This window comes from Populus trichocarpa, chromosome 10, assembly GCF_000002775.5.
Source record: "Populus trichocarpa isolate Nisqually-1 chromosome 10, P.trichocarpa_v4.1, whole genome shotgun sequence".
In the NCBI taxonomy this organism is placed as follows: Eukaryota; Viridiplantae; Streptophyta; class Magnoliopsida; order Malpighiales; family Salicaceae; genus Populus; species Populus trichocarpa.
In genome coordinates, this window is record NC_037294.2 from 19,370,629 (window position 1) to 19,395,309 (window position 24,681).

At 33.1% G+C, this 24,681-nt stretch overlaps 1 protein-coding gene across 1 annotated transcript; it reads right to left on the bottom strand.

The window, feature by feature from the left end:
- Window positions 1–6,547: 6,547 nt before the first annotated feature.
- On the bottom strand, window positions 6,548–7,358 carry LOC127905815 (small polypeptide DEVIL 11-like). The gene has a single exon (XM_052456194.1). It carries the CDS (start codon window positions 7,181–7,183, stop codon window positions 6,929–6,931), a length of 255 nt encoding a protein of 84 aa, XP_052312154.1. The 5' UTR covers window positions 7,184–7,358; the 3' UTR covers window positions 6,548–6,928.
- Between the last annotated feature and the right edge of the window lie 17,323 nt (window positions 7,359–24,681).

Below are 24,681 nucleotides of genomic sequence, written 5' to 3' on the forward strand. Positions count from 1 at the left end.
TTAGATCTAAATGATTTCAGCTTGGCATCAATCAGCCTAAAATAGTATGAGTCTGCAAACATGTCAGACTCAAAGAATTGAATTTGATAGTCAGTCAAGTTTAAGATAGCATGGATCTAGCAAACATGACAAACCTAAAAAACTTGAACTTGACAGTTAGCCAAGACCAAAGTAGTATGCATCTTTCAAATATATCAAACCTAAGAAAGCGTGAATCTAGCAAACATGAGAGATCCAATGAACTTGGGTTTAATGATCAGTCATGCTCAATGTAGCGTGGATCTGGAAAACATGACAGACCAAAAAAACTTGGGCTTGGCTGACTGACGGACCCAGGAAAACATGGGTCTGACAAATATGTTAAGCCTAAAGCATTTTGATTCAACTATTACCAAGCTTTAAGACTATATGCTTGATTCTAGACAATCTCCTAAAATAAAAGTATTAAAGGCATGATAAATTGTCATGACTCTTTATATGTAATAATAATTTATATTGATGTAATGATTTTTCTATACTCATAAGTGTATGTAGGGTCTCTTAAGAGACTTGTCATACTTACTGTCTCATTTGTATATGTAGGGGTTATTATGTGTCTCGTTAATGTTGTCGAAAGTAGATGACTTTTCAATCCTTCCTTTCTATAAAAACGACAAGGTTCAAGGGAGTATATATATATATCCCTTGAACCATTCAAGTAAGGGTTCATAATTTTTTTATCTTGTAAGATAAACTTTTACGGATTTTAGAGTATTAACCCACTTAAAATTCAAGAAAACAACATCTTTATTCCTTGAATTTAAGATTCTTTCAAGTCATTTGTTACCTTAAGATATTTATTACATTTCTCATATATACTAACTTTAACATCGGTAGGCCTTTAAGTTTCATTTATTGGAATTGTTTTTTCAGTTATTTAACTATAAACATGGAACTCCTAAGACCAAAGAGAAAAAATTCAAGTACTTGAACACATTGATTAACCATTATTCCAAACACAATTTTAAATAAGCTCAACTATTTTAAATAATACGAATAAAAAAAGCTGCAACAATAAACAAACCGATAAAAAGAATTAACAGCATAAAAAAACTATACAACTCAATTATCAAACAATTCAATACTGAAGGGAAAAATTAAGAAATTTTTTACAAAAAAAAAAAAATATAAGTAAAATCAGGTTAACCCTGCAACCCTAAGCATAACATTGGTATAACCCCATATAAATAAAAGTGAAAAAAACATAGCACAAAGACTAATTTCTAATAAATAAAATGTTGATGAAAGAAATTAAAAAAAAATCAAATTGAAAAAGGACTTAAAAAATAAACAAAATCAACCTGTGACCAACTCTATAAAAGGTAAACCGTAAAAAATAGCACAACAAAATTAAGAGATGAAATTGAATAAAATATACAATAAAAAAGGATCCAAACACAAAAGAAATATCAATAAAAATATTATGGACTAAATTTGACATAAAAATAACTTGAAATCAAATGTTGAGTAATGAAACTAAAAACAAAGTTCAATTAGAAAAAGAAAAATATAAACAAAAAAAATAAAGACCAAGTTTCATATAAAAAAAATAAATAAAACCAAATAATGATGGATGAAATTAAAAAAATAATAAAAAGACACATTTATATTTTGGCAAGGAAAAATGAGAGAAAAAAGCTCATCAGAGCCCAATCATTGCTCTGTTGTGTACAAGCACGGTATCAACAGAAAGATCATGGCGAAACCCTTCCAACAATGCCCTTGAAGGCTGCCTTTGGATGCACGCGGTACGACGCCACACACATCAAGAATTTTAAAAAATAATAATATTTACGGTTGTTAAAATACCAAATTACTCCATTTTGATAATAACTAAAAACCAGTTTAAAAATATAAAAAGTATCCTTAATGCAAGCTGGCAAGATATGTTTTAAAAGGTAGTATGGTCCTTCATTATGCTTTTAAATATAAAAAGATCGAATTGCTCTTGTGAGCCTTTCAAAAAACTTTGTTTGTAGAAGTATTATAATCCTTATACTATACATGTAAAAGATAAAAATGTTGGATTGTTTCCGTTAACCTTTTAAAAAAATTATTCTTAAGAGTAATATTATACCATGTATTTAAAATATATAAAAAATTGAGTTGTCCTTAATAAATATCACAACAATTAATGGCTCTTGTAAAAAAAAAAAACCACATTATCCCTAATAGCAAGTTAATTAATTTTTTATTGATAAAATAATAATCACGGTCAAAATGTTATGTATTTAGAGACACATTTAATTCTTAGTTTTTTTTTTAACCGGTGGTAATAAATAAATGCCTTCTATATCCTAAAAATAATTGCTTTCTAATCACCAAAAAAGGGGCATGGCCTTGGTAATATCATTATCAAAGTGGCTGGGGGGGAGGGACCTCAGAGGAAAAGGAAGATAAGATTTTCCGAAATGATATCACCTAAAATTAAAGATGGTCAAACTGTAAGTGATAAGTGATAACACAGTCCAAAATGCAATGTATTAGTCACCGAGAGAGTGGTCCAACATCCCAAAAACCGAGCATGTCGCAAAATTCAATCCCAGAAACTCCATGGTTGGAGCGTGATATCTGGATACCATGCCCATGTCCTCGGAGCTGAGGAACTCGAGGGAGGGGTCCCTCCCTTCAATAATTGCTCGAGCCTCCACCTCCTACCTATCCCAATCCAAGACCACGCCACTCATCCCATAAAATAACAACTCCCAATTGGGACCCACCCAACGCAATAACGCTGTTGGGATCGCGTTTCCAAATAGCGCCGTGCAATAGAAGAGTTCCACTCTGTGTAATATTTATTTTCGGCCGCTTGATCAGACTACTCACCCTTGCGTGTCCATGATGTGACCGTTGACCGAACAGGGACGTGTAGAGGAGTGCTGCTTTTGCTGTGGGGGCTTTTGAAAAACCAGGGGGTCACGGATCGGGAATGGGCCCACCATCAGTTGTAGAGCCCACACAAAGAAACATTTTTTTGGCTTCTTATATGCTTCTCCCCGAAATTAACAGTGGAGCGCGCCCACAGTTGTTGCCTTGAAATATTTTTAGTGCATGGGGATAGTCTGCTCGGTAATGTGGCAAGGTACGTGAGTACACGAGGATATCGTGTCTGCTTGGCAATGTGTTAAGGTATAGCAGTTGTCTTTTGTTTTAATTATAATTTTAAAAGAATTTATATTAAAAAAACTATAATTTATAAAATAAAACTTTAACCTGTCACACCGCTACTGCAAACGCTAAAACTTTTCTTTTGGTTCATCTCCGTCTAGTCAATAAAGATATAAATAACGAGGATGGAAATCAGTGTTCCCTTTCACCGATGAATGATGATCTGCAGCTGGAAAAAATAATTGCTTTTGAGCACCAAACAACCGCATGTTATAAAGAAACAACAGAAACATCGATTTTTAAAAACATCTTATCAAAACAATAAAAAATACACATACATTAAATTATAGTTTATGTGCGATATTTTAAAATATACTTCGGCAGATTGAGTGCCGATCTTCGACACATCTTTACAAGACAAACATACAAAGTTTGTCGATGATGATGTATGGTATAAATTATAGACTGAATTTTGGCTTGATCAACGGTTTTATAGAGCTTCGATTGAAATGCTGAAGATAAAAAAAAAAAAATTCTATGAACATCCACATTCCTTTAGTATAAACTCAATCCTCTATTTTTTTTTTGTTCATCAAAGACTCCCAAAGAATATGGACCGTTAGGATAAACAGTGCGGCTAATTCTTCCTTGTTACTCTATAATCGAGAAAACATATGATTACTTTCACTTGAAAAAAGCCAATGACCAACTATAGTCTATACTAAACGTACTATTTTCAATAGCAAAACGTGAAAAGAAAAGGTGAAATAAATAGTAGTGATTTTTAAAATATACTTTACGCCGAAAAGAATGAAAAATTTAATTGCGGCAACTGTAGATTATAGATATGGGCCTGGTCAAGAGAGGGATAAGGTGGAAAGTTTGCTGAGAGAGCTCGCAAGTCTCGCATTGTGGCTAAGGGAATCAATATGCAATCATAAATGGGGATTTTGGGTGTCCCAGAGAGATTGATTCTTAACATTTTCCACGTTAATTAGAGTACAAAACTCGATCTACTATTACCACAGCTGTCAAGTAAATTTTGTTCTAAGAATCAAGTTAAGATCATAAATAATGACTTGGATTGACCATGTTAGAGAGATGTGGGAAATTAATTTATATTTGTTACACTTGAGGAGAAATATACACACTAAACATTCACTTATAAAATATTTTTTAATCTCCAAATACTCAGTAATGTTTTTGCATGATAGTAAATTCAGACTAGCGAATTAATAAATTAATAATAATAATAATAATAATAATAATAAATTATTAATTTCAAGTATATGAGATTAACCAAGCTGCCTTGAACATTTATATTAATTAAAAAATAATAATAAGAAGAAAAACAACAACAATAACATAGATAGTAATATATGGAATATAAAATAAACCAACATTACACATTAAAAACCCATCAAGATTCTTATGATCCAAATAAAAGTGGGCGAGGATTTGCGGGTTGACCTTGTTGGTTTTAATTTCTCCAGGAGCTATCATGTCCAGTTCACCTCTCCACTAATTAATTAAGATAAGGAAGGAGACCCTCTTATCCTTGTTTTCTTTTTGTTCTTGATGTCTCCCTTGGCACGCCAAGCTAAATTCCAATGATTAATATCGAAATCTTAATTTGTTTGGAAGATATGCTTGTTTGATTGCGTAGAAAGTGCGTGTAAAGAAGAAAAAATTAGGAGGAAAGTAAAGTTTTTGTTTGACCCTAATGAACAAGTAAGACCAGGGAAAGAAGAGAAAATGGAAAGTAATAGAAAAATAAAGATACCTCTAATAGCCAAGCTATCAATTATCAACCCATGAATTCAAACTAAAAAGACAGTGAACATGATGTGTTTCGGCACATCAAAAAAGCAGACCGTATTCCGATTTGGGATTTCCGGCGCCACCACCACACTTTCCCTATATTTTAAATTAATTCCAGCTGCCAAACCGGTCACAAATCATTTATATTCTCTTTTTTTACGTTGTTATTTTCACCCCGCTATTTACTACAACACTAATATAATTTTATTTGATGTGGTATTTTTAATTAATTCTTCTAATCAACATCAAGAAATAAAAATCAGTGAAAACATTTTATTTTCTTGTTGCAAACTTAGGATCAAGGTGGTGTTATAACCCAATAAACTATAAATTATAATGCTGAGATGTAAGCAGATATTACATTGCATGCATAAGGTCGGTTTAAACCTAATTAGAAAGATCATTTAGCGTGAATTAGGCACATGCACTGAGGTCAATTATCATCATCCAAAACGACGGCGGTCGAAGAAAGGTGAGAGACAGTTGCTACGTGAACTGTGAGCCGTGAAGAACACGAATTTGCGAACCCATGTGTAGATCAATCGGTGGCATAGTCAGCAATGAAGCCAACTTTCTATTTCCAACGCAACAACTACTGCCCTGCTGTTGCTACATAAATCAGCATGCTATACTCGGTACTGTAATGAAAAAATCATGTAATTTCCGATCTGTATTACACGCCAAAAAGTTCAAAATTCTTAATTGTGTGCTTCCTTATTTTAGAATTTGAAGCTTTATGATTCCCGAAGGTTTCCATTTTATAACGAGCAGTAGTCAGAACCCATGATGTTAACACCACACAGCCACGGTATCCGGTATCAGCCGACAGGGGAGGGGAGCCCAGCTGTAAATGATCTCCATAGACAGAATTACCCCCCAAACTACATGCTAATTTACCACTCACATGCCTCAGAGATTTACCCCCACCCTTTATCACTGATGTTCACGTGAAAAGTACAAGAACAACCCTGAACAGGATAAGCAGTCAAAGTGGTCCTTGCCCCGGTCAGTGGCTCGAGAATGCAGGATATTATCGTCATTTGGAGCATTATACTGGGCATTGAGATTCGCGCCCATTACCTTCCCTAGCTAGGACAAGGAAACCCTATTTAGTAGAAATGACAGTGCATAAACAGTGCGAAGTGTAATCTTTAATTTCTTCAAAATCAAGCTTTATTGACTGCCATGGCAGTTAATGTGGAAAAATAATTGAAGAAAAAGGCATCTCTTTTGCGCTCTTTTTGGGCCATTGAAGGACCTAAGAAGATACTCGCTCCCCCCACTTGATCCATCTTCTCACTGAGACGACTCTACTAATTTCATTAATTATCAACATCCATGATGGTGATACATTAAAAATTAAAAAAAGTGAAGTAAAAATAGTAACTGATGCGGCCAAGCACACCGGATCCACAATTCCACAGAGACACACCTGCAATAGCTGCTGCAATGGTTGAATGGAATCTCTGTCTCTCTCACAAAGTCCAGAGAGAGAGAGAAGAAACTAGAGTGATGTGAGATCACACCCTCCACTTCAATCATTAAGACAAAGGGAAAATAGATAATGGACATGGAAGAATAGTGAGAATTACGCATGGATGATCTCTCTATTATATTAATCTCTAACACTGAAACTAACAGTAACATCAAGAAACCATCTCCTTCTAAGGAGTTTCCAGATTCCAAAAAAACAAAACCAAAAAGCAAAAGAATGCAAAAAAAAAAAAAAAAAAAGGCTAAAAAATCTTTATATACATGTATATATATCTTGCCCTTCCTCTTCCTCTTGGATGCCAAGAAAATGCCTTGAAAATGGGTTTTTATTGAAGCAAAACCCAAGAAACCATCTCATTGAACGAAGGAGATATAAAGTTAAGAGTCCAAAAAAGGAGAGAAACCTCAACCAATGTTTCTCTCACTAGATCCCTTTGTCTTTCCTTTCTTTCTCTTCCCAAATTCTTTAAGCATCACTATAGTCTCTCCAGCAAATAAGCATCGTCACACACCTCCTCACGATGTAAAACCTAGCTCTTTGTTCTTTAACAAGCCTTGCACACTTTCTTGTAAAAGAACATCTCCTTTGAGATGAATCCTTCATCAGAGAAGAAGTTGAGGATCTGCTTCTTGATGACCCCTCTTTCTTGGACAATTTCCACTTCTCATCAAAGTAGAATTGTGGTGGTTCACTTGCACTATGAGTGAGAGTAATAGCCATGACAATTAACCAAAAAATTACTTCTCAAGAATACTTAAAATTCTCAATTCCCTCTTTCAATGGGCTTCTAAGCAAGAACAGAGAGAGAGAAAACGAGTCACAGGAAGTGAAAACGAAACAGTGAGTTTCTTGGAGTATGGAGACCGCGTCAATGAGGCAGGTTAGTGGGTTGGGGGCTCCTATTTATAATAAATTAAGAGTGAATAAAAAGGGTTGCAGATGGGTGTGGCAGCGGGTATCACCCGGGCCTTCTTTGCCTCGAGAGGCCCACCATGTAATTTTTTTTATTGTTTAATTATTTTATATAAAATCCATTTGTATTTTATTGAGGCTGGTTCCCAATACATACGTCATAGGCCATGGAAGGGAGAGAGAGGGAGAAGGAAATTTAATGCAGGAAATCTCACTGAGCTGTGTGGGGCTGTAAGCCTGTAACTGTAAATTTCTTAGTAATTAGAAAAAGGCATTTTTTTTCTAATGCAGGATCTCTCTGCTTTCAACTGAGTCGATCGAATAAATAGACATGATTTTACGGAGCACGATTCACAAATTGAAAAACATGCAATCGATGGCCTTCCAGCGATTTCTGACATGCCTATCATCCACAGACCATCAATAAAAAGAAAATGGTATCTTGCACGCAATGAAATCTACAAAGAGGGTAGCTTATGTTTTCTAAAATGCTTTCTAAATTGTTATTTATTTGAGTAGAATATTAAATTAATTTTTTATATATAATTTTTTAATAATTTTATATATTGATGTTAAAAATAAAAATATATTATTTTAATATATTTATAATAAAAGAATAGTTTAAAAAAATAATGCAGCACGTTACCGAACCTTATAACGAATTTTCTTAAAAACCGGCCAGGAATGCAAATTTCGAGGTTACAGGCATCCATAGCTTCGGTTACTATACTCCAGCCTATTCAACAACTAAAAGGCGCTCAATTTGCATGATGTCATCCATTTTATAGCCTTTTCAATGGATAGGTTTACAGATGCAGTGCTTTCATATCAAAATCAGAACACCAAAATATATATATATATATATATATATATATATATATATATATATATAAAATAAAAAAAATTGAAAGTAATCTAACACCTATTTAAAAAGTGTGTTTGTAATTATTTTTTAAAATATTTTTAATTTAAAAATATATTAAAATAATATTTTTTTATTTTTTAAAAATTATTTTAAAATTAGTGCATCAAAATAATCTAAAAATACTAAAAAATATTAATTTAAAATAAAAAAATAATTTTTTTAAAAAATGTTTTTTAAAAAGTATTTAGCAGTCTAAAGTCTAAACTTTAAATTGTGAACTTTAAAAGCTCTCGAAAGGCCCTACAGGGCTTAATTCGTCGCTTCCAATTTGATAACCTTTTTTTTTTTTGTTTTGTTTTTTTTGCATGCCGCTCTTTTAAGAGAGGGTGTGATATTTTTGTCTTTTTTCCACGCTTTCGGGTTGGTAAACAGTCCATTTTTTTAGTTGGTGATTGATATTTAAATTCAATAATGTTTTTGAAAAAAACAATTCTAATTATTTTTTTAAAAAAATATATTTTTTATATTTTTAAATAGTTTTTGATGTACTGATTTCAATAATAAATTTAAAAAAAATATTATTTTAATATATTTTTAAATAAAAAATATTTTTAAAAACAACTTTTTAAACTAGACATACTCTTAAGACTATTTTTTTTTTTTTATCAATTATAGAAAAAGGGTGAAGAATAAAAGACTTGTAAGGTTTTTTTTTTCATGTTATTTTTTCACTAAAACATCCAAGAAGGGTCAAATTCAAATATTCACATTATTTAAAATAGAAATGAAGAATTTTTTATTCAAAGTATTTGTTTTCTCAGGTATATTTTACAATCTAGCCTTCTTAGGAAGTTGGACGTATTGTAAAAGAAAAAAGAAAAAGTGAAGCAGTCCAGGATTTTATCTTCTCAGAAAAAGGACAAAAGATCTTCTTGATTTTCACCACAAGATCCAGAAATTCACAGGTGGCAACTCATCGCCAAATGAACTTGAAGTGGTGTCGAGTACAGAAAGAGAGTAAAGTTTTTTCTGATTACTCTAATGAGTATGCATGGATTGTTAAATTGGAGACTCTAGTCGAGACTGACAAAGGAGTACAGTTTCTATACTTACCTGAGTGCACGAACCCACCGCCCACACACCCGAAACCACCAAAACAACACGGAGTATACTCCGACGTCCCACTAGTTTACTCGCACTCCATTTCTTTTTTCATTATATATAATTATGTCTTCGAGTACAATATCACAGAGATTTTGATGTTTTATTTTGGATAGAGTAATTGATTTTTTGTTATATAATTCTTAATTAGAGTCACGGAGCAGTTATCAAAGATGAAACTTAAACTTAATAAAATACGATATTAATTTTTTTGTACGGACGTATAAGTTCAAATGTTGGACCAGAGTGCGATGAGTAAGCAATCTCCACAATCAATAAAAATTCCTAAAGTTTTTTTTTTCACATTTTACCAGTGATGAAAGCATTGGGCACCATGACAAGGCCTTTTTTTTTTTCTTTCTAATATTCCAAAATTTGAATTTCAGCATTTTTACTGGAATCGAGGGCCCAAAATGTGCACACAACTTCATAGATATAGATGTATAGATATAGAAGAGCCAAAATTTCAGCCTTGACTTTCTTTTTTCTTTGAATGGAAGTGTTGTTGGCTCAACTAATCAAAATTCAATCTCAATGTGATAAATGATAAATCCAGATTTAATAGATCCAAAAACTCTAAAAACACATTTTTTTTTAGCTCGGTCAAGAAAAAAACTCAATTTCTCTTAAACTCCGTCAAGGGAAGGACCTACCTCCCTTAGACTCGGCTAAAAAAGGACTCATCTCTTTTGAGTTCAACCTAGGGAAGAGTCTAGTCCCGTGGACACAACTACATTTTAAATCATACTCTCCTTACATTCTTAGGTGTATAAAAGTCCTCTAAGGGTCCATCATATTTCCATCAATATTAATACGTATATCAGGTTTCAGCATTTTTACTGGAATCGAGGGCCCAAAATGTGCACACAACTTCATAGATATAGATGTATAGATATAGAAGAGCCAAAATTTCAACCTTGACTTTCTTTTTTCTTTGAATGGAAGTGTTGTTGGCTCAACTAATCAAAATTCAATCTCAATGTGATAAATGATAAATCCAGATTTAATAGATCCAAAAACTCTAAAAACACATTTTTTTTAGCTCGGTCAAGAAAAAAACTCAATTTCTCTTAAACTCCGTCAAGGGAAGGACCTACCTCCCTTAGACTCGGCTAAAAAAGGACTCATCTCTTTTGAGTTCAACCTAGGGAAGAGTCTAGTCCCGTGGACACAACTACATTTTAAATCATACTCTCCTTATATTCTTAGGTGTATAAAAGTCCTCTAAGGGTCCATCATATTTCCATCAATATTAATACGTATGTCAGGGATATTTTCCATCAACACTAATACAGATGTCAGAGATATTTTTCACTCATTACAACTATTAGGGCAATATTACATTTTAAACTCTCCTCTCCATTAAGAGATTTATGAGATATAAATAGATCATGAATTCTTCAACCAAAAAAGGTTTGAAATCTCCATTCTCCACTGCATATTTATTTCAAAAAATATCTCTCTGTAATATTATTGTATTTTCTCTTAAAAAGTCAATGACTTAATCATTGAAGAGTCTCCAAATTCACTAAAAGAGACTTTTTACAGGTATCTGGCACCCACCTCCAGCCACCTTGGATAGGGAGGATGAATCAAATTGTTAGGACCAGAAGATTAACTGATTATCCAAGATATAAATCTTGCCCTCGAGCTACTTGGATTTTTTAGGACTTTATCAAAATAGCCTATGTGAGTAACTAATAAAAAAAACTTTCAGTTTCTTTTTAATGACATTTCAAAATCATCTCATAGCACACAACTACGACACATTTGGGATAGAATGCTTGATGGATCTACCCGTTACCACAAGCACTTTTGCTCATTCGGACTTCTAACAACTCATCAACCAAGAGCAACCCATCTTATTTTGCCGCTCAGAGGTAAAATTAAGTTTTACCACCTCAGCAAGTCTTTACACCCACAACATCCCCACCATCGGAATGGATTGACCAAGGATCTCTATGGTGTAATAGCACCACTCTCCAAGGGATTGATTAAAGGGCTCCTTAGAGTTCAACAAATCATATCGGGATATATTATCCTTGATATAAAATAAGTTTATTTTTAAATTAAAATAATTATCTCTCTGACATATATTTTCTATCTACAGATCTCCAATGGAGGCTTATAGACTCATGCACAATCTCTTTAAAAGAGATCCTCCTTAACGTGATTGCATAATCTTCTTGCAATGGGTTCTCACTAGTGCAATTGCACAATCTCTTTGGAAGGGGTTCTCTCTAATGCGACAACTCCATCCTCCATGATAACTTGAGATGGACAACTTCAACAAAGCAACAAAACCTTTATTTTATGGACAAATATACACCATCAAGGCTAACTGAAATCCAAAGAACTAACATAACTCTCCAGATAGGCTCTCAGACCTAATACTATCTTCAGGAATGATTTTGAATCTCCCACTATCAGGTTTAATCTCTATTTGGTAAGGGGTTTTGACGCCTCATGACCTCATCATGGAGGCCACAGACCTCCCACTCTTAAAAAATACATTAACTCTTCAAGGAAGGGACTGACTTGGTGTGATATCCTACATCAGCGGGTGATGATTTGGTAGCTAACCTTATTAGTAGTGCTGGTTGTTGACTTGTAAGACGCGTTTTGAGACCATGTGTGGTCACTAAGAACAAATCCGTGAGGGCGGTAAGGCCCAAGGCGAACAATATCTAGCAAGTTGGGCCGGGTTGTGACATTTGGTATCAGAGTTGGCCTCTCTGGTTGTAATATCCCACTTCAGTGGGTAAAGATTTGGTAGCTGGCATTATTAGTAGTGCTGGTTCATGACTTGTCAGACGCGTTTTGGGGCCATGTGTGGTAACCAATAACGAATCCGTGAGGGTGGTAAGGCCCAAAGCGGACAATATCTGGCAGGTTAGGCCAGGCTGTGACATTTATCTTCCTGATGCAATAACATCACCCTTCTTGAATTTCTCCCAGCCATTTAGAAATTGTCTAAGTACAGACTCTTCCCCCATGAGTTTTTCCACTTATTATAAAATCTTTTTCTATGTATGGGGTTCACCTCTATATACTTGGAAGTTTCTTTTTCAAACATGGTGCGTACCCCTGCACACGAGCTCTATAGTATATTAACCGGAGTTTTCACATTGCTTCTCATACAAAAAAATTCAACAAACTTGTCATACCGAGTACTTTTACAAGTCTTTGCATACAAATATCACAAAAACTTGAGGGCTACTGATAAACCCAGATTTAAGGGCACTAAAAAATCCTAAAAAAAACCACCTCCTCTAGGCTCAGTCAGGGAAAAGACCTAACCTTCATTTAACTCAACCAAAAGAATGACTCGGTTCCTTTGGGCTCAGCCTAAGAAAAAAGCTCAGTCCAATAAGCACAACTACATCTTGGATCCTACTCTTCCTACAACCTCGAGTGTATAAAAGTCATTTAAGAGCCAATTATATTTCAATCGATATTAATGTCGTGTAAAAGATAGTGTATAAAAGTGATCTAAGAGCCAACAACTGTATTTCGATTAATGTCTATAGCCATCTTTGTCAGCTCTTTCTAATATAATACATACTTTAGAGATATTTTTCATCAACAATGACACTTATGTTTGGAATATTTTCCTTTAACATTAGTACATGTATCATTGATATTTTCCAGATTAAAACTATCAAAATAATATTATGTTTTAGCATTTTCTCTCCTCTTCCAGTCATCTTGGCTGACTAGAAAAAATAAATTAAATTATCAAAACTAAAAAACTAATTAATTATCCAAAACATAAATCTTGGATGCAAATTACTTGGATTTCATGGGACTGAATCGAAATGCAAACTCGGGTGCTTTCTAGAATTCTGCAAGAGTTAACTGACGAAATAAACACAAATCTTTATGCCCATTGAACTTGTTAGCTTCCAGTTAGTGAAATGATTATGTGGGTCAGTGGATGCGACCGTACACAGTAACTGAGCCGACATGCTCTTCACATTGGGTAACCTAGTGCAGGAAATCACCTCCAATCTACAAAGACACGACGAAGAAGGGCTAATGACCCAGTGACTGATGGCTGGCGTGCTTTCTAATTTAAGCTCTATGACCTTTACAAATGGTGGCCCCAATTGTTCCAAGGCTTTATCATGCGTGGCTACGACAAAGGTGGCCGTAAAGATAAAAATAATGCATCAAGGACCATCTACGAAATATGACAGAAAGCACATTTGCAATTTTAGCGAAAGTGTACCGTATATTTAATGTTAAGAGAACAAAGTTATGATTTTTTCTTCTTCCTGAAATGCCTGAAATCTATGTAAAATCTGAACTATTGTTGATAAAAGAAGAAATTAGCTAGAGATATGAAGCTCTTCGGTTTAAGTTTTGCTATCAAATTATTCAAGAAATTCTAATATAATACCTCTAAACATAAAAAAAAGAATTAATTTAGAAAATGGGATTTCCCTTTCAATATTGTAACTTTTATTTTATTTAACGTCCCTGTAGATTTTTACCCTACAACATTTTTATTTTTACATAGTGTATGTATGATATTATATATAATGCATAGTGTTTTTTTAAAATATTTTTTTAAAAAAATATTAAAATGATTTTTTATTCATATATATATTTTTAATATCAATACATTAAAACTATAAAAAAATACTATAAAAATATCAATTACATGATTTTTAAATAAAATATATTTTTAAAACGTTTTAAAAATAAAAATTATCATACACCCCCAACACTCATTTAAGTCTCGAAACTGTAGCCTGAATGAAATGTTAATGTTGAGCATGAAATTCCCCGCCGTTAACTCGATTGTTAATAAGACAAATCCTGGAACAACGAATCTGAAAACTGCAGTGCTACTTAGTATAGCCTTTTGCTATTCAACCGGGATTGAAGGCAGCATTTCAATGACTTGACCATTACAATTTTATCAGCTTAATTTCAAATTCAACTAATATGGATAATTTTAAGGATAAAAATAGTACTAATATTATTTGAATTATACATGAATTTTCAAAAATAATAGAACACAATAAAAATATTATACCCTAAATTTTCGTTTTTTTACCAAACATTTTGAGTAATTATATTTCTAATAGCCATATCATTCCAGGGGACAGTTTCCCTAAAGGAATCCATGTTTACTTTCTAAAATTTAGCCCCTTTTTTTCAAGGTGTTATTTCATTCGACCATGAACTAGTTTAATGAGTGGAATAGTAGCTGGTATTTCACAAAAGGACCAATTAGATTTAGTTGACATTAAAGTTAGCTAATTAATTCGTTTCCAAGCTTCATTATAGTCTTTATTTTCTTTTATTTAACATAATTAATAAAGGAATTCTTAAAATATATTGGGCACTTCATTTGTGTAAAATACACAGGAATAATTGAATTTAAAAAATACCAATTTAGTATCAAGTATATGCAGTAGAGGGAAGCGTTATTCTTCTTGAATAGCGCCATCTCGTAGACTGGTGTGATCACATGGTGCACATGATGACAATGTCGATAGAGGTCAGCTTTTTATAGATTGTTTACGCATCGTATGGTAATTTAGTTAGGCTAAACTATACTCCAATTAATCCCCTTAATTGTGTTATATTCAGTTTCAGTTTCCATAGTTGAAGGTGCATATTTATCAACTCTATAAAGTTTTTGAAAAAGTTCAATATGACCCTTTTCCATTAAATAACTAACCACAATTAGTGGTGGGATTTTGAATTTTCTTGATTTTCTTTGGACTTATAAGGGTTTCTATAGAAAAATATCACATGTATGGTGTTTTGAGAAAAGTAGGACTGAACAAGAAAAAATGAAAAACAAAAGAGCATTCCCATATTGAAATTAAGTCTTTGTGAAGTATTGAGGTTACTCGTGCCTCTTTGCTCAGGTGTTGATCGGCACTACGGAAGCTATGTGTCTCGGGTCACAGAGATCAAAGGTCCTTATCGACCCTTCTTTTTTGGTCAAACGTCAACATCTATACACAAGCGACAAGGAGAGAGAGAATCTGGTGCGTACACGTGTAAATAAGGTAGAAGGTGATTTCCTAGGCAATTTTTTTGGGCGTTGTGAATAGAAAGAAAAACTAAAAAGGTTCATTGAATGGAAATTAGTTTGATAAATTTTGGATGTTGTCCGGTCAATGGTTCCAACATTTTTTAAAAAGTGATCACATGTCAGTCATATAGCAAGAATTCTAGGACGGGAGTCATGATAAATCGATCCAATTGCATTAGAAATTAATTCGAGAATTGTTTGAAGTTTGAACTGAATTATATTTGAATTCATTATATATCAAAACTAAGTTAATTCTGGATCGAGATATAAGTAAACCATTAGACCTAAAATATAAAGGTAGTATTTAGCTGATCAATTACATGCTCACATTCATATGATTTAGGAATTGGGATCCACTTGTAAAATGCAAACACGATATATCTTTCCCTTGCATGCATGAATGTGAGAGAGACTGTTGCCGTAGAAGAACTGAATAATCTCTCAGACTTGTAGTCCTTCTCATTGGTTTTGAAATAAATCATTAACCTGGGTAAGTTGACATTCAGACAACCCTTAGATTTTCTTCCTGTTAATCTGAATGCAATAAAGGTCGGATGACTAGGGCGTCTTCAGAGGAAACATGTTGCACATTTAGAATGAAGATCCTGTGACATTTCTTGTATAAACCAGCTCTTTCTATATATGCAGTCTTGAGGGTCAGGTTGGAGACAAATTTAAATACAATAGTGCAAGTGATTCCTATATATGTCAACAACTTGTTGAAAATTAATCTCTAAAGAGTAAATCGTACATTCGAGGACATTAAATGACCACCTTAAGAAATGCAATGAGCATTTCAAGGATCCTAATGTGCCCGTGTTCTTCAGCTTAAAGTTGCAGACGTTTGTCCCGATCGAATGTACCTGTTCGGACAAGAACATATATATGGACTGGTTTAGTTGATGTTCTCACTAATATATAGGTTCGGTTAAGTGCATTTAGACAAACAATTATAACTGGAGGAGTTCGGTTTCAGTTTCTGGCGAAATCGTTGAACTAACGGTGAATAAAAATTCAAGGTCAACTTGGACAAGCTGAAAAAGGGATCCAATCCATGCCTCTGTTACAATCCTGGGACAATCTTTGGATGTACAGACAAGAAATTTTGATTGCATCCTACAATTCTGAAGTATGTGTTTTGCTCATTTATTCATTGCAATTTTATTGGCAGAAGTTCCTAAAGTGAAAATCCGGAAATGGAAATTTCTTGCTTATACTGTGATGATCCAAAATATATACTAAAAGGTTATCTAATATTTGAGATGGTTGTTAACCAATAAATTTAAGTGCTTGAATTCTTTTTTTTTAATCTAAGAAACTCAGGCTAATAATAAAAGATTGAATACCTACAAAAACGGATCTAATCGAAAAACCTAAAAACCTTTCGATAATAAAATCAGTATATTTATGAGAAATATATAAAATGACTTAAGATAATAAATTATTTAAAAGTGCTTTAAATTCAAGAAATAAAGATGTTTGTTTTTTAGTTTTAAGTTGATTAATGCTCTAAAATCTACTTATATTTTATCTTAAGAGATGAAAAGTTATGAACTTTTTACCTGAATAGTTCATGAGGTATTTATACCCCTGAACCTTGTCGTTTCAGAAAAAAAAACTGCAAAATCCTTTATTTTCGGTAACATTAATGAGAGACAAATATCTTTTACATATCATTAATAAGTATGGTAAGTTCCTTAAGAGACATTGTATAAACCTATAAATATAGAGAAATTATTACCTTAATATTAACGTTATTCTAGATGGAGAGATATGACAGTTCATTACGTTTTTTATACTTATATTGTAGAGGATTGTCTAGGATCAGACATATAGCCTTGATACTTAGTAATGTCCAAGTTCTTTGGGTCTATCATGTTTACCAAATCTATATTTTCTTGGACTTGGCTGATTGTCAAATTCAAGTTTTTTGGGTTTGCCATGTTTGGCAAACCCAAGTTTTCTTGAATTTAACTGACTATCAAGTCTAAGTTTTTTTAATTTAACATATTCATCAAACTCACGTTACTTTAGACTTGACTGATTGTCAAATTCAAATACTTTGAGTTTGACATGATTGCGATACCCATTTTATTTAAGAAGATTTTTTAAAAATAAAAATCTTAACAAAAAAATAATAATTAGTATTACCAAAATGGAGCACATAGTCTTATTCTTGTTTATCACGAAACCTTGACTAAATCCCATGAATCAGAATTTGAAGAGAATTGAAAGTACGTAGTAGTCTTTTATTTACCGTTGCACTTTGCTTCATCCCAGATTTTATGCTACTGTCTTTGATCAACTGGGAGTTGAACCACCGAACTCCAAATTAAACCTCTTTTCCTCGGTGGATGCACTATCAATTGTCGAGACTGCGTATTGAGCTGCGTTCTCAACTTTTTGTGAATACACTGTGAAAATTAAGGACCAGCTCTGATGAGGAAGGCAATGTTCATGGGTGCACATTTACCCTGAAAATATTCATCATCAGTTTTTTTCCACATAAATTCCTATGGTGTCATTATTTTTCTTGCGATGATTAGTTGATGTTTTCTTTTTCTTGATAAAAATGATTAGGTGAGTTGAGCAGTCAAAGCTCTCCTCAACTGCAAAATGGATGCCAGCATACTAAAGAATTCAGTTTGTGACATCAATGTGACAACGCATGAAATTGAAAACGGCTAAAATAAGGAAGGAATAGTTTAGCCTCTTGGGATCATGAGGAGGCTAATCAAGTGTCTTAATTTATCTTAACTAACCAATCAGAGCCTCTTGTCCTTCTCGGTCGTGCCCTTTAATGGTTTCTAAATCAAGGCTTGGGACCACTAACAATGCTTTTGACTTTGCTTAGGCAAGCTTGGGCATGATTTATCTTCCTCTTTCTGGATATGTTTTCTTGTGACTAACACTGTTTCTAAATAAGAGTCGACTGTTCCCCTTGTGACTTCTTTTATCATCGTGCAGGAGTGTCTTCACCTCTGAAGTTACAGTAATGTTCTAAAAGCAAAGGTCAAAAAAAGAGGAACAAACTCTGGTATCAGCTTTAATGTGCTGCATTTCAAGTCGTGTAATTCCATAAAAACTTCGAATTTTAAGTCAGTGGACAAACAGTCTACCTGCACAACTTTTCCGTTTTGTCATTTGTTTAATCAAAGCGGGATTAGAATCTCACATGCCTCCATGACAGTATAGCCTGCAAATTGGTAATCAAACCTATTGTTATGTATTGGCACTAAGCACTTGGCTGTGAATGTCAAAGTTATTTCACACAACATCTACTTTGCAAAGCTGCAATAAGATAAAAAAAATTTGCAGGACTTTTCCAAGCCTTGATCAAAATAATTTTTGTCCCAATTTGGTCAAATCCATGTGAGTCAATTTGAAAGAGAGGGTCATTAAGGGAACATTAAACACCATTACCCATGTCTTTGTTCAAAGGAAATTATTTTTATTATCGTTCCTGTCGGAGTCTTCGTGACGTAGAATATGATATTTGGAGCAACACAATTGTTTTAGACAATGAATGCTGCCTGTATTTTTTAAATTTTGGTGTCATACTTGATTGATTTTCTAATCAGATGATTAATATGGATAATGATCGGAGGAGATTTTCTGCCCCTTTGAACTTTTTTCTATTGATGATGATGGCCTTGGAACTTGGAAACAATTATCTTTCTCAAGTTATGCCTATGTCAGTTATTAGGTTTCAAAAGCGAAAAATCGCAACGAAGTTCCCTTGTGGCAAAGCATTAGCGCTACTTTGATTTTCTGTTCCAACTGAATGTATGAATTAAATGAAGGCACGCCGTTCATACAAAATCATATGTTTGATTACTACAAGTACCAAACAACGTTCTTATTTCCAACAAATGAGAAACCAAGAAAAAATTTACTTGAATTTCACTCAAATGGATCTTCAGTATAGTCCCTGGAGAATTCTTGCTCACAATAATAACTGAGATCAATGATTAGTCTATCTGCAAACCCTATAGGAATTTCTTTTCATGCAGCTTGCTTATAAAAAGACTTAGGCTCCTGCCTTGCATTAAAAATGGAAAAGAATACAGCGGGCTCTTCATCGATGCCGATGAAAATCTATCACCAACTCCACTGCTGGAAATTAAAACATATCTTTTTGAAAATACTGTATGAAACAAAATTGCAAAAGCAGGAGCAGCTCCCTTAAAGTATGCCATGTTCTAAGGACAGGATGCATTCACTCTAAACTTAGCAGCGCCCCCCCCCCCCCCCCCAATTGGTTTCCATGGCATCTTTATTTTCTTTGTGATTATCTGACTTGACCCGAAAAAATTCTTCTCAAATGTAAATTGCAGTACCATACAAGCACAGAATTAATTTTCTCATTCTGCACATGAACTCAAACGTCCAAATTAAGAAATGAAGAGAAGGAATCTGGGATCATGGAGTAGTTAATTTTTTTTGTCTTAATATAGCTTAATTAAGTTTTGTAGCTGATTGCAAACTTTGTCCTACTCGGTCGCATCCTTTGCTATTGATTTTGAATTTATTGTTTCGTCATCTAGGATAATAACATTGCTGCTTATAGTCTATCCTTCCTACTAACCCTGCATTGTCAAAGTCTTCTTTGTTGTTATTTTAACTCCTAATTTATGATTCCATGCTACACATAACATGAAGTTTGCCTCTAACATTGTCCAAACATTTCCCTTTTAAGTTGCAGTCTGTCAACAAAAGAAACCTGTATCTTTACCTCTAAACCAATTTTTTCACATTCCAGCTGCTAGTTATTTTTATCTAACCAGCACCGATAAACATCTTAATAATGTTCAGCTATCATCGCTGAATTTTTAAACCACCACCTCAATGCAGTCATCATTATGCAACCATTGGTATACTTAAATTTGTAATCACTTACTGTGAAGTTTGAATAGCACAAGCTACAACTTGAAACATATTGGTATTGTTAAATTACAGTTTGGTGGGAGCTCTTACTGATTGAGATGATAATATCACATGCATCCACGTGGACTACATGGTTTAAATCTTCAAAGTAGAGCCTATTTGATGTCAAAGTAGAGGCTTCAGTACTTGCCCTATCCTTTTCCAGAATAAATTTAAGTTTCTCATTGCTATAAGAATCTAGATGCACTAGAAAGATAACTCGGAGGAAGACAAAAATCAAGCAGGATGATTCGATGCATTCCGAGCCTCCTATTTCGGATATTTTATTCAGATATAGTTATTCTCCTTGATTGTGTTAGCAGAGGACAGTCAATATATGTGTATATTAACTTCATTTCTGTCTAATCACATATTTTTCCCCATCTGGTCAATTCAACACATTGTTTGTTTTATGATGAATATATCCGTCACATGATCACATAACCTTCAAAATAACTAATGGCTTTGTTTACCGATGATTATGTGCAAACCTCGAAAGATTGCCTGCTACACTTACTCGGACCTCTTACCACTAGATATAGAGGGGTGAGGATAACGGCTTCCATTATTTTAAAAAAAAAACCACTTAGATGTAAATTTTTAATTGCAGACCAAATCTACCAGAACATGATGTGAAGCTACGGAAGATGCATGATCTATGATATAATTTGTGGTTATGGAAATATATAGATTTTGTAATCTGATTGATATACAATGGCGATCGGTTAAGATTTTGTCCTCCTGCATTTTTACAAACATAGTATGAAATTTGTGAAGAGAAAGAAATATATTTCTTGATGTTTTGCTTTCTAATTTAATTTTTTGCTGACTGATCTTATGTGGCATTTCAATGTTGTAAGTTGCAAAAGGCTGAGTAGATAATCAGTAGAAAAGGAAAAAATTGAAAAACAATTGATCTTTACTGTAATCTAAACAACAAAGAAGCCCAAGTTTTATGACTGCTAACATTTTCTTGCAAGCAATGACAGATTGAAGGCATATATAGTACCTCATAGAAACAACAAGCATGAACATTTATGCATGCGATCTGGTCATATACCTGCATGCATTCGAGCTTGAAGTTCCACTGTGTCCTAATTAAATGAATCACTTGGATGAGAATGCGTTGTTTGGTCTAGCAAGCTGATGCTCTCACAATTTATAACTAGGTTTGTTGCTTTTAGACAAGTTATCTTCCTCAGCAAAACAATCTGCTTCGTTCCCATTGAAAAAGCGATGTTCTTGCTGCTAGCTACAAATCCCAGTCCTTCTACAGACAGGCAGATTTTGCTTGCGGTAGAAGTATCAAACCAATAAACAGGAAGATCTTCTCGCTTCATATACAGTAACGATTTTGTTTGTTACTTCATTCTTACTCAAATAGATCATACCTTCAAGGAAAGCAACTCCTCTATGAGTTTCTTACTTGAATGTTCAGACCAATTCTTACAGATTAGCTACGTGTGTGGTAATTTTTTTTTTTTTACTGAATATGAAGGCTTTCTTCCACAGAAAAATCAACTCTAGTCTGATAAAATGAAAGCCATAATCAAGGACTAATGGTGGAATGGGAGTTGAAATTAAAGAACAATTAGTAATTGTGTGATTTTCGATGTCAATGCATTTCCAATCATGGGTTCCATATAAGAAACAGCATTTTTATAATTATAATGAACTGATCATTGCAAAGTTGGGGCAACTCCCTTAAAGCTTGCTTGCCATGTCTAAAGGATAGGAAGCACTCCAAAAATATTCATCCTTTTTTATTCTTTTTTTTTTTCGGTGAGGTCTTTGATTTAATTACTCTCCTGACATTTTTGGTTCGTGATTAATTAGCTGATAACTTGACTAGTCAAAATTCTCTCAAATGCTGCATGTACAATAGCATGCAAGCAAGATTTTTTTTTTTTTTGGCATTTAAAGCTCATCTACCACATGGAAAACAAAACCAAAACAAATTTATAAAGGAGAGAAAGCATCTAGGATCATGGGATATCGGTCAATCTGTTCTCTTAAGCAAGCTAACTTGTAATCTATACTTGATTGACCTACATTTTAAAGTCTTTAATTTTCTATTCTTTTGATTCCAAATTTATATATGGTTTTGTCCGCCACTAACTTTAATGTTCACGAGCACTAGTCCAAATTTCATCTTTTTTTTTCCTGCTCATCGAAAGCATTGAAATTGAAAAAAATTAAAAAAAAATGCAGAAACTGAACACATGCCTTTATTTAACAATGTAATCGTTAGCTAATTGAACAATGATCGTGTCCGATTTCCTTGCGGGAAGACTTAACTCAATCTTTTTTTGTCTTTGAACATGGGGGATAAGAATACCACAGGCGCATGTGATCTGCTTGTTCTAGTTCTGATGCAATGACGTTATGTACCGCATAATTTTATAGCAGAGAGAGAATCGTTATGGGAACATGAGACATCATTCCCCGTATCTTTGTTCAAATCAATTTCTCTTTTTTTTTCTTTTTTTCCTGGCTGTCTGAACCGAAATGTGTTAAAAATATGACGTGGAGGAACAAGAAATCGTCCATGATGATTCGGAGCAAACTAAATTATCACTGCATATTTATTGCTTGATTTCGTGATCTTACTGTTGATTACGATTAAGAATTCAGGATTTTGTTCTCCTTTGTCAGACAATCTTGTACAAAGATCATGGATTTAACTTCAAAAACAATCATGTCAAGATGCTTTTACATCTTATCTCGAGAAAAAAAAACAATATATATACATTTTTTGTATCTAACTCGAGCCACAAAATAAAGGGAAAAAATAAAGTTAAAGAAAAGCAACCAAAAATTATTGGGTTAATTTGACACTTGACCCAAATAAAAGCGAGATCATTTCAGCTAGGCCCATTAAACGCTGCCTGGAATTATTGTTGGGCCGTGTGGCACTCTATCAAAAAGTTTATAAAGCCTCAGAGACCATTGAGCTGCCAGAAGCTCAACGGCCGAGAAACGCCAGAAATCCTAAATCATGCCCCAAATGGGTTTCTCTGATCTTTATCTTTATTTTATTTTTTATTTTTTTATGAATGTAATCGAAGTTCGACTTATTCGAGAGTAGGAATAATTTGAGAAACCTATTTGGAACATGATTTTTCAGAATCATAGCATTAATCCAGCAATTAACCACTAATATATGTAAATAAAGATTTCAAAAAAAGGACAATGAAAAGAAAGAAACGTCCCCAGTTCTCCAAGATACGTAGCCCTCTGAATAGAAAAAACAATTTCAAAACATCACGGTAAAAGGACAAAGATGGTTGGTTACTTAACGATTTAACATTTCTGATAAAAACATATTTTAATTTGTAGGTGCATTGAGAGATTTACATTTTTTAACGTTTAGATTTAGCGAAATTGTTGACTTAATTATTTTTTTTTCTTAGAATGACCTAATCAATAGCTTCATTCGTTATTTTGTGCAAAATTCGGTGCATGCAATTAATTATATTATATTCATTACCGCATGTTTTATTTTAGTTACAAATAGTTTTACGCTAAGGTCTAAGGTTAGATTAAAAAGATATTGGGTCAAGATTTTTTATAACATAAAAAAATGTGTTTAGGATATAAAAAATTATTTGATATTGTTATTAAATTTAATCTAACAATTCAACATTAAATTCTTCAAATCTAACTCTTTACTTAGCCCTAATTTAAATTTAACTCTGAAAAAATTATTCTAACCTGATCTAATTTATCTGATGAGTATAAGAACAACTTGAATGACTGATTAAATTGATCAAAGTTCTGTAGCTTATCTTGTAAAACCTTTGAGTCGGGTTACGGACTTTGTTGGGTTTAAAAAATTATATTTTAAAAGATTTTATATTTAATGATATGATAATAAAAATAAATGTTTGTAAAAATTAAGTATCAATTAAATGTCAAGATATATGTTTAAAATTGCGATGATTTTTAAAAAATATAAAATAAATTATGAATAACTAATTTAAAATCAATAAAATATTAAATGATAAAATTGTATGTAAAAAACTTTAAAAGGTAGAATTTTTAAAAAAGAAAAAAAAAATTAAAAAAATAAGATGATTTAAGGTTTGTATAACACTAAATAAATACTAAAGCACTGTAATGTTTTCCATTTAGAGAGTAATAAAAGAAGTGTTGAATTATGGAAAATTTAACTGTAGTACTTTATTTCTTGTAACTTCCCTAAAAATCTTGTAACAACGTGTAAGCCATAATTTTTCATCAACTTTGTACTAAAATGGTTCTGCGTGTTCGGAACGGGCTTCCCTCGAGTTTTAG

Bases quoted from the DNA above. Each gene is read 5' to 3' on its own strand.
- LOC127905815 (XM_052456194.1), bottom strand. From the start codon at position 7,183: ATGGCTATTACTCTCACTCATAGTGCAAGTGAACCACCACAATTCTAC.